The following is a 16,569-nucleotide window of genomic DNA, read 5'->3' on the forward strand; positions in this document are numbered from 1 at the left end:
TTTCAAGAGAGACTTGTTTATTTATTTCTCCAGCACATAAATGTACTGAGTCACACTGTTCAGTAGTGGCTTTCTCCCTAAAATCTGAACGGATAAAACTTTTTTTTGATCGCTCTTTATGCTAGCTTGTACGACCTGGATTTACCGGATTGAACAGAGCCACCACGACGCAGCTTCTCACGGTGCTGTTGCACCACCATGGAAGGATCCTGGTGCACTAAACCACCTGACGGCTTTTACAGCCATGTCGACTACACACAGTCCTTTAGCATCTGTTCAGTTTTCTTCCTCTAATCGGTCTACGTCCACGTTTGTGAAAACGCACCGAAACGGGCGTTGCACAATTTCTAAGAGTGAAAAGCGTTTAAAAAATCTGATCACCCGTTTCAAATATGTGACTTTCATAAAAAGGTGTTTGAATGTAAAACCGTTGATTTTTTTTTTTTTTTTTTTTTTTTGCCTTTCACAGTCAGCAGATTGCTGGGTTTTTACTGAAATTTAGATTTGTAAATTTTGTAAATGCTTTAATTAGAAATAGCTGTATTATTTTTTGCTAAGTTTTATTTTACTTAATGTGGGGTTGCATCAGTCAGAAGAGGCCAGACACTAGTCCTTTGCTGTTTATTTGCATCAAACTGTCCCTTTTTTTAAATTATACCTGACATCCTAATGGCAGGGGTCTGAGTTAAAAAAAAAACACTGAAAGTAATTTGCTCTTGTGCAAAACTGCTCCAATTTAAACACTGTCGGTGTTCAGAACTTGTTTGATAAATAACTCAAATTAATTATTTTTTATTTACACATACTGTACATCAAAGTCTGCAGGGTGGGAGGAGCTAAACCAGATAGATGAGTCATTCCTGTTCAACAAATCATATCAAAGCAACCCGAGAAGGATTTACACGCTGGTCTGTAGCCGTCTTTAGACAGAGACGCAGACAGGAATGTGCATTTCTGTCTGAAATTCAATAACAGGATTGTTTTGTTTTTAAAGACTCACTGGCCAGGAGATTCCAGATCTGATTGAGGCATGCTCGTCCTGTTCATCCATCTGTCACTCTTTACTAAATACATGACGGAAGGATGATATGTTTAAGACTTTTCACTTTATTAGGTCACTGATTGGTTTAAGGAATGAACCAATAAGTGGCAGGATTTTCTTTTCTTGTGTAAGTGAGAATTTAGTGTCTCCTGACCACTTTTTGTACTATCTGTATGCTACCATCACACAAATAGTGTAAAAAATGTAAAAGGTTTATTGGATAATAGTTTTGAATTTGTTACTGTTTATATTTGCAGGATGTGTATGTATTTTTTTCTTCATGTAATTTGTTTGTAAAAAAAAGATTTATAATTTACTAGCATGTTTGCTTTTGCCAATAAAGATGGAGGAATGGGGTGCTTGTAAAAAAAATAAAAGAAGAAAAAGATTGACAAATGAAAAAAAGAAAAAAATTCGATTGTGACAAAGGGAAAAAAATGATTTGGAGGGAAAAAAAAGAAAAATGAGAAGATTTGACACAAAAAAAAATGCAAGCAAAAGCATTCCAGAAATCAACATTTTAAATCTTGTGTGGTCTCCTTTATTTTGCATGTTTTGACATAAGGGTTGTAAAAATGAAATTATCATTTTACAGATTTTACTTGGTCAATTTCTGGTTCAGCATTATCACATGAATATGTTAATACAAAGTGTAGTTTTCAAGTCATTAAGGAACAAAATCAATTCAACCTGACCCTGTATGAAAAACTGGTTGCTAAAGGGATACTTGGCAACTTTTTCATTTTAAAACAGGGCCACCCAGCCCCTGTTGCCTGATGTGTCCTTTTGCATCCTCTTGTTTATGTTGATTTACCGTAAATCCTCTAATACAGGCTTGTATTCAATTAACGGCCGGGTCTCATATTTTGGCCGGAGTCGGCGGAGGTGAATAATGGCCGGTCTCCTATTGTGGCCGGGTGGAATGTGTTAACAAGCAAGTGGGGGGGGGGGGGGGGGGCGCGGTTGTGTCATCGTCTCACTTTTGATTTGCCAGTGATAGACCGCGAGGGTAACTTTAACCATGCAGAGACGAAGAGGAAGCGAAAATTTTATATCAAGTCCAAAGAGAACGTGCTGATTATGCTGCAGAACACTCTGGGGAGCAGCAGCAGGGGTTGTATGAACTAGTTGACTTCACTATAGTGACTTTTTATGCCTGTCATCGACTAGTCGCTGTCACGTGATAATGACCGGCAAGATGCAGCCTTCCGAAAAGACAGCAGGTGACAAGCTCCTGCGCTGGGGGGGGGTGGGGGGGGGCAACGAGCTGTGCCAGAGCGTCGGTACTGACACGCGATCGTTCATGTCGGTTCATTTCCTTGTTTTCTGTCTTTTATTTGCGCCTGATGCATTTCGCTGCATGCTGTGGAGCGGGGCGCTGCGCGCATCACCTTGTCCTCCGACGCACTGATCACTGATGCGGCCGCCAAGCAGCGAGCACTCCGCTGTTTTTGCGGTCGGTAGATCTTTTAGAACTGCAGTTCAAAGGTAACTCATTAGGTGAATATATATGAACCCAGGTAGCAGTTTTTCTTTAGGATTGAGAGGAGATGCAGGAAGATAATAAACAGACAGGACAGAAAAATAGTAAAATAAAAGCAAGTTAGTTTTTGTACCTTGTGGTTGCAACAAACAGACACCACTGAAGGTAATCAGAAGTGAGGAACAGAAAATGAAATAATTATTTTAATGTTTAGAGGAGCAGGAACTCCGAAAGGCTGCAGGCGCATCAGTGAGTTTGCAGCCGCTGCGCAGGGGGAGGGGGGAGATGGCTGAAGCAGAAACTACCGTTGTTAAAAGAAATGTGTTTAACTTTGAAAATGTGGGCGCAATTTTAATTGTCAAAAACTCCAGCGAACCATTAGTTCATTTTGCTCAAATAGAAATTGAGGCCTGCTTCTAATTCTGGCCCTCCTTCCAATAAAGGCCTGAAGCTTGGTGAGCTTGAGTCAAATACAGGCCCAGGCCTGTATTAGAGGATTTACGGTATTTAGCAGACGCTTTTATCCAAAGCGGCTTACAATTTATAACCTATAGGGCATGTTGTGATCTGTGGGGGAAACCAGAGTAGGAAACCCACGCATGCATGGGGAGAACACGCAACTCCACGCAGAATGGCCGCAGCCGAGTTTCGAACCTGCAACCTTTGTGCTGCAAGGCAACAGTGCCAACAACTGCGCCACCATGCAGCCATGTGGGTCTGTTGCGTCTATAACCTCCCCAAACATGAGAAAAAGTTATCCTTTAAGCTGTTTCATAAAGTCCCCATAATGTCTGTGATGTTACAGAGAACTAGCATAAGACCACCTCTCACGGGCAAGAGAACCAGCGGTTCCATTAAGAGCCCCTCGGATATTGGAGCTTCCCAACTTATCGCAGCCTATCAGGACGAGTGGGTGTGGCCAGCTCCAGCTTCTGTACCTTAATATGACAGAGCCCTTAAACGGCAAGGTACTGAAACTGTCACGAATAAAACTGCTTAATCTGTGTCCGTATGTGTTTGATTTATTTTAAAATGTTTTTGCATGTTTTAATATATGTTTTTACTGTTTTTAATTATGTCAGTATGTTTTTATCTGAGTGTGAAGCACTTTGGTCGACAGTGTTGTGTATAAAGTGCTATGAATAAAGATGGCTTGGATCTGAGAGGGGAGGCAGAGTTAAGTTCCCACCCTGTAACTGGAAGGTTGCAGGTTCGAGTGAGACACCTCACCCACGTTGCCTGCCGCTGGTGGTTGGAGGGACCAGTGTAGTCTCGCCCCGGGGCAGCTGTGGCTACATAGTAGCTCATCACCCCCTGCGTGTAAATGTGTGTGTGTGTGTGTGTGTGTGTGTGTGTGTGTGTGGGGCGGGGGGGGGGGGGGGGGTTGAATGACTGCTTGTGTTGTAAAGCACCTTGGGGGGTTGCAGAACCCTAGAAGGTGCTGTATCAAATTCAGGCCATTTTGTTCAAAGACTTTCATAAACATATTTTCTACCAAACAGAACTGTTATAACGTAAGAAAAATATTCATATTCTGTTCCTAATATGTCAGAGGTTAAGACTGAATGGGACGCAGGGATGGTGTCAGAGTTCTAATGTGAAAACCAAAGAACACAAATGGCCTTCTCACACTTTCTAAAAAAAAAAAAACATCTCAATGATCTCCAAGAGTTGGTAAAATTAGGAAAGTGTATAATTCCTGCTGGATTAAAACTAAAACTCACAAAGCTGAAGAAGTTGCTATAGTTGATGGATCCATGTGTTTTGCTGTTTACCAGAAAATCCTGTGGGACATTGAATCCTTGACCTTAAACAGGCTTGCTGGAAAATTCACCAACAAATCTGTCCAGAAGAGTGGGACGAATTTTCACCACAGTGGTGAGAGACTCGTTACCAGTTATGTGGTTTAAGGGCCGACCATTTAAAGCCAAATTTGTTTGTCGCTTTGCTGCTCTTACACTTATTATTTACATCTTATTACAGTTACATCTGACCAGGTGAGGAGAGAACTGAGGCAGGTTAAGAGCAGGAAAGCTGCAGGTCCTAACAAGATCAGCCCCAGACTGCTCAAAGACTGTGTTGACCAGCTTTGTGAAGTGGTCACGCACATGTTCAACCTGAGCCTTCGGTTGGAGCAGGTCCCCATCCTGTGGAAGACCTTCTGAGAGGTTCCAGTTTCCAAAACATCACATCCTCGAGTAACCAGACCACTACAAATCTGTCGCCTTGACCTCCCATCTGATGAAGACTATGGAGAGACTCATCCTCAACCATCTAAGTTCAGTGGTGAGCCCAGAAATACACCTACTACAGCTTGCATAACAAACATGGGGGTGGTGGACACACATACCTGCAGCACCGGGCTCTGACTCACCTCAAGATGCAAAAGAGCACTGAGACAATCATGTTCTTCGACTTCTCAAGTGCCTTCAACACTATCCAGCCATATCTACTTCAGCAGTAGATGAGGGGTGCAGTAGTATCTGACTGCATGGACCATCAACTACCTCACTAACAGACCACAGTACGTGAGGCTGCACAACTGTACATCTGTACTGTACAACACAAGCAGCTGTCACCTCCAGAAGTTCTCTGATGATTCGGCCATTGTCGGCTGTGTGTCTGAGGGGAATGACCAGTACAGGTACATCATGGACTTTGTGAACTAGTGTGAGCGTAACCACCTTTGCTTGAACACCAGTAAGACAAAGGAAATGGTGACTGAGTTCCAGAGAAACACTCCTCCTCACTAACCAGTAAGCATCTTGGGTGTTCACCTCAACAGCAAACTGAACTGGTCCAACAACACATATGCTCTGTATAAGAAGGGGCAAAGCCGCCTCCACCTCCTGAGGAGGCTGAGGTCCGTTGGAGTTAATTCCCAGCTTCTAAAATCCTTTTATCACTCTGCTGTTGGAACTATTATCCACACTGCTGTGGTTTGTTGGGATGCAGGCAGCTCTGACTGAGACAGGAGGAGACTGAACAAGCTAGTTAACCAAGCTAGCTTGGTTATGAGCTGCCCACTGGATTCAGTTGGGGAGATGTGTGAAAGGATCTCCATCTTAAAAACGCCACTGTAGCATCATGGAAGGTCCTATAATTTGTGGCAAAGGTCACATTTACCCAGATGGGTCAAACAGTACTTTTAAATCCACAGATTAACCCAAGGAGCCACGATGTCTGCAAGATCATATCATATCTGCTGTTCCATCCCAGGAGGAGGACACTTCAAGTCACATGATAATAATTAGATAATAATAATTAATAAAACTAATTGATTTTATTACAGTTTAACATAATCTCATAAGTGATCACTTGGTTCAGTATAAAGGTACTTTAATTACATGAAATGAATTTATGCTTTGGGTATAATAATAATAACAATTATGATTATGGTTGATGACAGTAAAAGATGTGTTCAGCATATCAGAAGGTCAGTTCACCTTATCCAGCTAACACAGAGTCCAGATAAACGATAACTGCAACACATGTTTTGACGCATGATCAAAGCTTTCTTCCTGAGAGAGTGGGAGTGTCCTGTGAGCTTGGTAAAACTAACCATCACCAGCTTCAGAGTCAGTTCTTGAACCAACACCACGGGGGAAAATGGAACGGCCGCCCCTAAAACCTCCACCTGCTGTTCAGTCACGCTGACCAGAAAAGCTAAAGAATAAACAAACTGTAACCAGCTAACGAAGACTCTACCCAGAGTTGTTGATTTCTGAGTTAAGACAAAAACTCCTTCAGAGTTATGGATTTTGAGACGCCAATAGTTCATCAGTCGAGTGACCCACAGAGACAACCCAGGACTGATTTGGTCGCATAGAGGTCCTTCTACCATCCTCGTACCTGACATCTCGGATCAGAATGGGGGTCCCCGGAAAATGGGTGAGGTAGACACTAATCGACAGATGACGTTTGATGCTGTTCTCTCTAAATAACCGCAAAGCATCAATTCCATCCAGAATGCTTCTGCTCTCTGTGAAAGAAACCTTCTAATAATCTCATTCACGCATCCAAACTCGCATTATCAATTTAGCTCCCATCCAGCCACAGGTTTGCTTTTAAAACAGGTTTAATATCAAAGCTGTTAAAATTTGTCATTAAATTGTCATCCTTGAATTGTCGTTTTATAATTGTCGTTTCAAATCTTTAAGTTTAAAATTGTTAGTACTAAATTTCTTCATTTTTAAACTTGCCTCATTATTGAAACGAAACACAGAAAAGGTATAATATTTCTGGTTATTTGAAAGCAAAGATTCCTAGCTTCCAATTCAAAATAACTTTTGCTATTAAATTTAATTATCTAAATTAAACATTAATCTTTGGATTAAAATTAGATCAAACAGGTTGATGTATGAACTTAGATCGATATATAAGTATCCGGGATATATATATATATATATATATATATATATATATATATATATATATATATATATATGATATAAGCTTCATAGGTTAATCTGATTGGTCATTTTCAGAATCTCCAACTGAATAGCAACAGAGGTGATTTCAGTGTGTAGTCTTAATTCTCCGCTACACCACCCACCTACTGCATTCCACTGTGGAGACCATGGACAGCTCCTTCAGAGGCAGACATCCCAGATGTAAAGTAGGTCATTCATCCCCTCTAGTGTATAACTCCTCAGTTAGGTTATACTGGCGTTATCCTGGTACACAATAACACCTATATGCAGTGCTCAGTATGTGTTCAATACTTGTGCAATACCAGATAGTATGTCTGTATCTCTTACATTATGCTGCATAGTTCTGGAATCCAAGTTTTTCATTTTTATTTGTGGTTTTTGGTGGTCGAAGGTTACAATACTAGCTTAAGTGTTGGTGCTGCTGTAACAACTGAATTTCCCTACTGTGGGATCAATAAAATCTATTCTATTATTAGCTGAAATTTTGAGAAAAGACATTAAAAAAAGAAAAGTTTTGAAACTTCTAATCACCAAATGCAGAACTGAAAGTCTGTGTTGAGAAAAGACAGACTGTTTTAATCTGCATAATGAAAACAAAGATGCCACCGTGGTAATGGATGCCTGCCATCTTGTTGTTCAATTATTCAAAGTCTGGGGAACAAGAGAGGCGGCTGGTAGGATCGTGTTGACCCGTTGTGTCATCAGCCCACCTCTGTCCGAATGGCTCCGCTTTCGGTCTCCGCGCTTTAACCAGGCAGCCACATGAGAAGTCTGGTGGAGCAGGATGGGCGTTCCCATGGAAGGGGTGCAGGCCAGGGCCAGGGTCCAATACCAGAGGCCTAGTTTGAAGATAGCAATAACTAAGCTGTATTCGTCTCACATGATAGAGGAGTATCAGTGCCTCTGAGTAAAAAATAAAATAAAAACAAGGGTAAGATTTTGGAGTAAAAGTAGAAAATGTTGAAACACTGTTTCCTCACCAAAGTTCAAAGACCCTGAACTCAACTGTTAATTATTTTGTTTTCTTATTATTGTAACTGAGAGGTGCTGTGTCTGTTTTTGTGCATGTAAATTATAATGATTCAAAAGAAAAATCAAATAAGATATTTTGAATATGTGGAGCAGTCCACAGTAGAACTCAAATTTAAGTCCTTAATAATAAAAGTCTTAAAAAAGCAAATTACTCTAAACATTTTACGTGTTTTAAATATTTTTAACATAATTTTGTAAAATTCAAACTATTTTGATTCGTTTCATGGGGTTGGATACCCTGGTTTGAGACTTTTATTGTGAAGGATTGAAGGAAGTTAATTTAGTCCCAAAATGTGTTTATTCACTGAAAACCCAACCCTTGGGGAAAAAACAGAACAGTTAAGTGAAGTTTGGGATCAGTATGGGGTTATTTTGGACTTTTTTCTGTTTTTGACGTCCTTCAATCAATTTTGTCTGGACACTTTGACTTCCTTTCTCACATTTAGACTTGTATAACATTTCATTCGAATTTATTCTGAATGTCATCCCTTCTGATTTTCTTGAAATCTTTACTCCTTTTGATGTTTTCACTTTTTTGCCTCCACATTTTTTTTTACCTTATTCGTGACTTTGCTCTTTTTATCCTGTGGTGGCTGTTCTGGGACACCGAACTTCGCTGTCCATGGTGCTGAATAATCAAGAAAGTCTCAAAACAAACCCTGTTTGGCTTTAGGAAATGTTTCATAACGCTACATTTACTGACAAAACGAATGAAAATAAATGAACGAACGAACGAACGAACGAACGAATGAATGAATGAATGAATGAATGAATGAATGAATGAATGAATGAATAGTTCCAGAATGAACCCAAATGAAGGATAGTTTCTGCAGCTGGCGCTCCCAGGCCGCACTGTTGCAGCTTGTAAGTTGAGCAGGGGGGCAGGTGGGGAGGGGAGGAGGAGGTGAGCTGAAAGAGGAGGAGGAGGAAGACTGGGGGACGTAGGGATGCCGGGAGGCTGTGAACTGCTCAGTTTGGTGACGGGGACCAGAGGAGCTCTGCGGCTGTCTGCGCGCAGCCTTTCATGCCAGGGGCCAGACTGCTTGCAAGGGCCTCGTGAGGAGGATGATGATGATGACCATGAACGGCAAGCAGCACTTCTCCATGCATCCGGCCCTGCACGAGCCCAAGTACCCTGGCCTGCATTCAGGCTCGGAGGGCATGCGCAGAGTCTGTCTGCCCGCCCCACAGGTACGTTCAGAAATGGAGGATGGGTGGGGGAGCGGGGGGGGCTGGAGTCCAGCAAGGTGGTGGTGATGGGGGTGTAGGAAAAAAAATCACGCTGAAAATGTCTGCAAAGTTGATTTGACAGGACTTTGTTCTACCCGCTATCTCTCTCCTTTTGCTCCTCTACACCCCCATCCCCCTCCCCCTCCCCCCACTTTTCATCCACATGTCTGTTCAAGATATGCTCTTTGCTTTCATATTAATTTTTATGACCTGCGCTTTGAGGAGGGTTCTCTCCTCTCCTCGGCGCTGCTTGTCTTTGGAGAAAAAAATGTTTTTTAGATGCTGAGAGCTGACGCCTGACAGAATTCCCCACTGACTCCAGTATGCGCACTCTTGCTTGCAGCTGCAGGGCAATATATTCGGAGGCTTTGATGAGAGCCTGCTGGCGCGGGCAGAAGCTCTGGCGGCGGCTGACAGCATTGTCTCTCAAGGCAAGAGCCACCCCTTCAAACACGACGTGACTTACCATACCATGAGCAGTGTCCCCTGTACCTCAGCGCCCTCTTCTTCCTCCGCCACCGTGCCCATCTCCCACGTCCCTTCTACCATCGCCTCCCACCACCATCATCACCATCTCGGACAGACCCTGGAGGCCGGGGACCTCCTGGACCACCTCTCCAGCAGCCTGGCCGTGACCGGGATGGGTGCTCCAGAGCCTCCAGGGATGAATACACCTGCGCACCACCACCAGCACGCGCACCACCACCTGCAGACCATGGGACAGCTGCACCAGGCGATGGCCACCATGGCGCACCCGCACTCCCTCTCCGTGCACGGTGGCATGGCGTGCGTCAATGACGTGGAGTCGGATCCCAGGGAGCTGGAAGCCTTCGCTGAGCGCTTTAAGCAAAGGCGGATCAAACTGGGAGTGACCCAGGCGGACGTGGGGGCAGCGCTGGCCAACCTCAAGATTCCCGGCGTGGGCTCGCTGAGCCAGAGCACCATCTGCAGGTTCGAGTCCCTCACCTTGTCTCACAACAACATGATCGCTCTCAAGCCGGTTCTGCAGGCCTGGCTGGAGGAAGCCGAGGCTGCATACCGGGAGAAAAGCAACAAGCCGGACCTTTTCAACGGGAGCGACAGGAAACGAAAGCGCACGTCCATCGCCGCGCCGGAGAAGCGCTCCTTGGAGGCGTACTTTGCCATCCAGCCTCGGCCCTCCTCGGAGAAAATCGCAGCCATCGCGGAGAAACTGGACCTGAAAAAGAACGTGGTTCGAGTGTGGTTTTGCAACCAGCGACAGAAACAGAAACGAATGAAATACTCTGCGGTGCACTGACTTTTCCCCCCCACATCATGAATAAAATAGCCTACTACATTTTTGATCGAGTGATTAATAATAACCCGAGCAGCCGAACAAACAGGGATTCATCAACAGCTCCTCCACCTGGGATCGGATCCAGAAGGACTCGGACTGATCCGGTTGTTTTTTCACTCACTCCTCATCGTTGCACTTTTTTTTTGGTTTGGATTGTGTTATAGGAGGGTGATTTTGGTGTTATTGGTCATGTATGTTTGCACACATCAAAATCGACTTTTCCGTGAATCCATCAAGTTGTCACGTTCAGGGATCTTTTCTTAAAATAGTACTTTTGAGTGCTGATGTCACATTTTCTGGCTTATCTTATTTTACTCCACAATAACAGATCTCCACATTTTAAATCAGCACCATCCACTTTTCTTGAAATGTTCGTTTTGTATGCTGCTGCAGGATAAAAACGTTCACCCACTTTTTACGCACTATTTTTCCACGACTATGTCGTCTGGCCGTGATTTACGCACAGAAAAACGAGTAATAACTATAACACATTTAGAAATATAAGGAGGCGCATCCATGTGGCTTCTGCTATATTTTAGTATTCTGATGTGTTTGTATTTTGATTTTTGGAGAGGTGAGTTGTAAACATAATCACATATTTTAAGTATTTATTTTTCTCTCACTCTGAGTTTCACTTGGAAAAAATGTGTGATATTTAAATAAATTAGTGGTTATTTTCTAAAAATAATATAGTTAATTATTTATTTTTGTGTCTCCTTACTTTAAAAAAGGAGAAATCTCAAGGCTGCGGCCTTAAATGTGATTCAACAGTCAGCACAACCTGTAAGCAGACAGTTTTTTTACAGGCTGTATTATTTATACATCCCAGAAACCTTCAGGTATTAAATATTTATTGTTGTGTTTGATACAATAAGGGAAAAACAAGGGGGGCGGCTATTATTACAGTGATTTTCACACCGCGGAGCGCCAAAAAGGTGCATCTTTGGTTCACCAATGGCTCCTTTCCCTCTAATTAGTCCAGATTTAATTATAGATGTCCCATCCGGCCAGCTTGTGTCGTATACGTGGGGTTTGAAATTATTAAGTAATGATGATGCAATATTAATTGTAGATGTGTATAAAGGGAAGGAGCGAGTCGGGAGGAGAGTCTGGACTGTTTGTGACTCCAGGGAGATACAGAATGCACCACAGGTTGGTCCAGGAAATTAAAAAAAACAAGCCTGAAAAATAAGGAAAATCTTGTAGGATTATTTCTATTACAGCATTTTTGTGTTATTTTGCCCAAGTAAGTATTTAATGATTTTTTAATATCTTTTTTAAATTATTCTTTAACTCCTTAACATTTAATAGTTTATTTTGCGTTCTATTCACTTAATTTACTTTTATATTTTGTGAAATTTATTATTTCTAAGCTTACTTTCTTACTTTTTCATTTTAACGACAAAAGTAACTTATTTGAGCAGATTTATGCATGTTGGCATATACTTTTACGCACGAGGCGCGTCTTGCGTAAATTGAAACGTTGGGTGTCTTTTGTCACTTTTAAAAAAATTAAGCTTTAAAATGACAATACCACATAACAAATAAGCATCGCTGCCTTCAAATACTTATCAAAGATTTCTTTAAATTAAAAAAGAAGAATGGATTAATTAGAAGACGCTTCCGCCTGAATCCTGCAGCAGACCCGCGGCTGTGTGATTCTCCTTGAGAGACTGGGAATCATCTCTTCATCTGCAGCTCTGCGGAAACGTTTGTGCCTCTCATGAATATTCTCTTTGATCAGTCACTTCGGGCCTAGAAAATTTATCACGTTAAATGGAATTTTGGGAGGGAATTTGTTGCTATTTGTCTACAATCTAACTCATCCCCCTTTTTTAAATTCCAAATTCCTGCGACATATGAAGACCATCTGAGCGGACAGATTTAGAGAAAAAAAGTTTCTGTGAGTTTTTGCGGGTTGTGAAATATTGATTCGTGTGATCCCAGTATTGATATCATAACGTCCTGGGTCGGCGGTAAACTGAGCTGAATGCCTGTGGGTGTTGGCGGCATGTGGCGACTGAGGGCGTCTGAATTATTCAGCAGAAGCTGAAAGGTAGATTCCTGTTTCTCAGGCGATGGTCGAGGTGCGCTGGGAGGCTCATTTGCGCATTATCAGCACAAGAAAGCACTCATTAATCAAATCCCTAAAATGTTTGTAAGAAAAACGTCTAAGGTGCAAAAAGAGACAAAAACATAAAAATAAAGGAGGGATTAAGAGAAAGAAAGTTGGGATGCTAGAGCATGCATGCACTTTTACACTGAACACACACACACACACACACACACACACACACACACACACACACACACACACACACACACACACACACACACACACACACACACACACACACACACACACACACACACACACACACACACACACACACACACACACACACTGCTGTCAAACATGGGAGCAGACTGAGGGAATGTGAGAGGAGAGATGAGAGCCAAGACACCCTAAACTCAATAATTCATGCCATGCCAGTAGCAACAAATGAGAATGTGACCAGAGCAAGAGACGACAGCTACCTCTCTATTAGTCACCTTCAGTTATCATCACAAGCCAGTTCATCTGCTGGAGCACGCACACACACACACACACACACACACACACACACACACACACACACACACACACACACACACACACACACACACACACACACACACACACACAAACCTGCACCATAGACAGACACACACAGTAAGATTGAGTTGTTTTGTTGAAATCTGAGGCAACAGCGTTGGTTTTTGTGCTTTCTTCTTAAAAAAATAATTATAGAAAATTTTCAACGTAATTCACAAATCCCAAACCAGGTGTTTTTACTGAGAAGAATGAAGCTCCCTGCAAATAAACAGAACATTTTCAATACAAGTAAACAAACATCTTTCCCTGATCAATGAAGTTCTAAAACTTCATTCATTAAGCTTTAAAACTTCATTCATCCATGGCTCTTTTTTCACATTTTAGGGCACCAGGCATTTTGAAGGATTAATTTTAGCCTTTAAAATGTGCCCTTAGTGGATTGTTGTGTTATTACTCCAACCATTTTACATTCTGAACATTTGGAAGAACAAGTTTATAATTTATGACATGCTCACAATTTATCAAAAAGTATAAAAGGAAAATAAACAAAAAAAATAAATAAAAAATAAATGAGATTTTATAAAAAATTATTACCTTTCATTTTTTTAATCAAATTATATTATGGGTGTATATATATATATATATATATATATATATATATATATAGAAATTCTAAAGGCTCCGAATAAAAAAAAATACTTTTTTTACACTTTTTATTGCCTGGATATTCACTGAGCACTTTAGAAAAGCTGTGATTCAGACATGACGGCTAATTTTATATGTCAAAAAGTGATATGTTCCTCTCATCTGTTTAAGAATGTATTTTTGAATGTTTTATAAAAATCACAGCAGTAATCGCGGTAATTCAATTCAATTTTATATAGCGCCAAATTACGACAAGAGTCATCTCAAGATTATGGAGCTTGATTATTAAGAGCTTTATATCTGAGGAGGAGGATCTTAAAATCTATTCTGAATTTAACAGGTAGCCAATGTAGGGAAGCTAAGACAGGAGAGATATGATCTCTTTTTAATTCTCATCAGAACTCTAGCTGCAGCATTTTGGACAAGCTGGAGACTTTTAACTACATTCTGTGTACTTCCTGAGAGTAATGAATTACAGTAATCCAGTCTTGATGTAATAAATGCATGAACTAGTTTTTCAGCATCACTCCTGGAAAGGATGCATCTAATCTTAGCAATATTCCGAAGGTGGATAAAGGAAATCCTACAAACCTGTTTAAAGTGGGATTTGAATGACATGTCCTGGTCAAAGATAACACCAAGGTTCCTTACTTTGTTCTCGGAGATTAATGTAATGCAATTCAGGTCAGTCATGTTAGGGGGAAGGTACCTAACCCAAGACATGCAGAACACAACACAGACCAAGAATGGGGTAAAAAAATGTTTTATTTTAAGAAGGAACTGAGGATGCACAGAATATCTGTGGCTGGAACTGCTACGACAGCTCTGCGTCTGGAGGAGGGAGAACACTGGTGAGCATAGATTCAGATTCGGAAATCCATTTAGGCAGAGGCGTTCAGCGGGACGAGAGTTTGCTGGCTGGAGGAGGGAGCAGGCTGAGAGCCGGGGGAAGCGCAGGAGAGGGAGCACAGGCGGAGGTAAGCGGGGCGTCCTGGTGGCTGGGGCACTGGTTGAGATGAGAGAGGAGAGTTATGGAGATTGGTGATTTGGTCCGCGTGCAGAGTATCCAAATCCTGGAGTCCAGAGGTAGGTATCCAAAAGCTAGCGACCAGAGAACAAACAGGAATCCTGAAGAAGGGAGATAATCCAAAATAAGCTCCAGGTGGTAGCAAAAGTCAAAAATCCAAAAATACCTAGAGCAAACACTATAAGCACAAGAATCCTAGAGACACTAGAGGTTAAACATAAGTGGCTGGGTACTACCAAGCTGAGGCAGTCTTCCGGCGTTGAATTGTGTCCACCATCCACCTTAAATAGGAAACACCCCGCTGATTGCTGATCAGGAACAGCTGGGCACTCCCTCTCCTGGCAAGAGACTCAAAGATGGTAAGGTGAAATGACAGTACTCACCCCGGGTCATGACAAGGTCAGGTGATTGACTAAGCAATTTCCTTTTCTGGATTTCTGTTCCAAAGATGAGAACTTCTGTCTTGTCTTGATTTAAAAGCAAAAAGTTTAGAATCAGACAATTTTTTATGTCCTGAAGACAAGCCTGTAATCTGCCTAACCGATTAGGTTCATCAGGGTTAATGGATAAATATAACTGAGTATCGTCAGCATAACAATGGAAGTTTATCCCATGCTGTCTAATGATTTTACCAATTGGGATTATAAATATAGTAAAAATAATTGGTCCAAGCACTGAACCCTGTTGTACTCCACAAGTATAATTCTAGAGATTCAAGATTATATCTAGAATGGGGCAGTAACCAAAGGAAATGCATCTTTAAATAATTTGGTTGGGATTGGATCTAAAATGCAAGTTGAAGGTTTAGATGAAGCTAATATTTTTGATAACTCTGAAAGCTCAACTGAATCAAAATGGGTCAAACACAGATGAGGTTCTACAACCTCTGATGCTGCCTCACTTACTGAGGAAGAAGAAATCGCATTAGGGAGGATGCTTAAGATTTTGTTTCTAATAGAATTAATTTTACTTGTGAAAAATCCCATAAAGTCGTTGCTGCTGAGGGCTAAGGGAATAGATGGTTCAGAGCTATGATTCTGTGTAAGTTTGGCAACTGTACTGAAAAGAAATTTAGGATTATTCTTATTCTCCTCAATTAATGCTGAGAAATAAGCAGTTCTAGTTTGTCGAAGCTTATTTTTATAAAGCACAAGACTATTTTTCCAGGATAGGTAGGCCTCCTCATGGTGCGTAGAGCGCCATGTTCTCTCCAATTTTCTAGAGTTTTGTTTTAAAGCTCGTAAATGAGAATTAAACCAGGGAGCCAACTTCCTGTCCCTAATTACCTTATTTTTTTAAAGGGGCAACATCATCTAATGCCACACGTAAAGAGGAAGTAACATTATGACCTAAGGCATCAATTTGTGAAGGGATAGAAATGAAAATATTGCCCATCCGCTACGTTCCTTGAGATGCTGAGGACAGTAAAGATGGAACAGTTGATTTAAAAGATGCAACAGCGTTGTCAGATAGAAACCGACTATAGTGAAATTTACTTTCATGTCTCGAGAACTCAGTTATAAAAAACTCAAAGGTTATCAGAAAGTGGTCCGAGAGGACTGGATTACGTGGAAAGATTGTTATTTCCTCACACTCAATGCCATAAGTCAGCACAATGTCCAATGTATGATGGCAGGAGTGGGTGGAGTTATGAATTTTTTGAGTAAAACCAATTGAGTCTAAGATATTACTAAAGGCTACATTGAAGCTATCATTTTCAATGTCCACATGAATGTTACAATCCACCACTATAATGACCTTAT

The 16,569-nt window shown here is 41.5% G+C and overlaps 1 protein-coding gene across 1 annotated transcript; it reads left to right on the forward strand.

Annotated features, from left to right (window-relative positions):
- Positions 1-8,968: 8,968 nt before the first annotated feature.
- pou4f3 (POU class 4 homeobox 3) lies at positions 8,969-13,220 on the forward strand. The gene is made up of 2 exons (XM_015961289.3): positions 8,969-9,181; positions 9,564-13,220. Exons 1-2 carry the CDS (start codon positions 9,056-9,058, stop codon positions 10,497-10,499), a joined length of 1,062 nt encoding a protein of 353 aa, XP_015816775.3. The 5' UTR covers positions 8,969-9,055; the 3' UTR covers positions 10,500-13,220.
- Positions 13,221-16,569: the final 3,349 nt, after the last annotated feature.

Source organism: Nothobranchius furzeri, chromosome 10 (assembly GCF_043380555.1).
Source record: "Nothobranchius furzeri strain GRZ-AD chromosome 10, NfurGRZ-RIMD1, whole genome shotgun sequence".
Classification (NCBI taxonomy): Eukaryota; Metazoa; Chordata; class Actinopteri; order Cyprinodontiformes; family Nothobranchiidae; genus Nothobranchius; species Nothobranchius furzeri.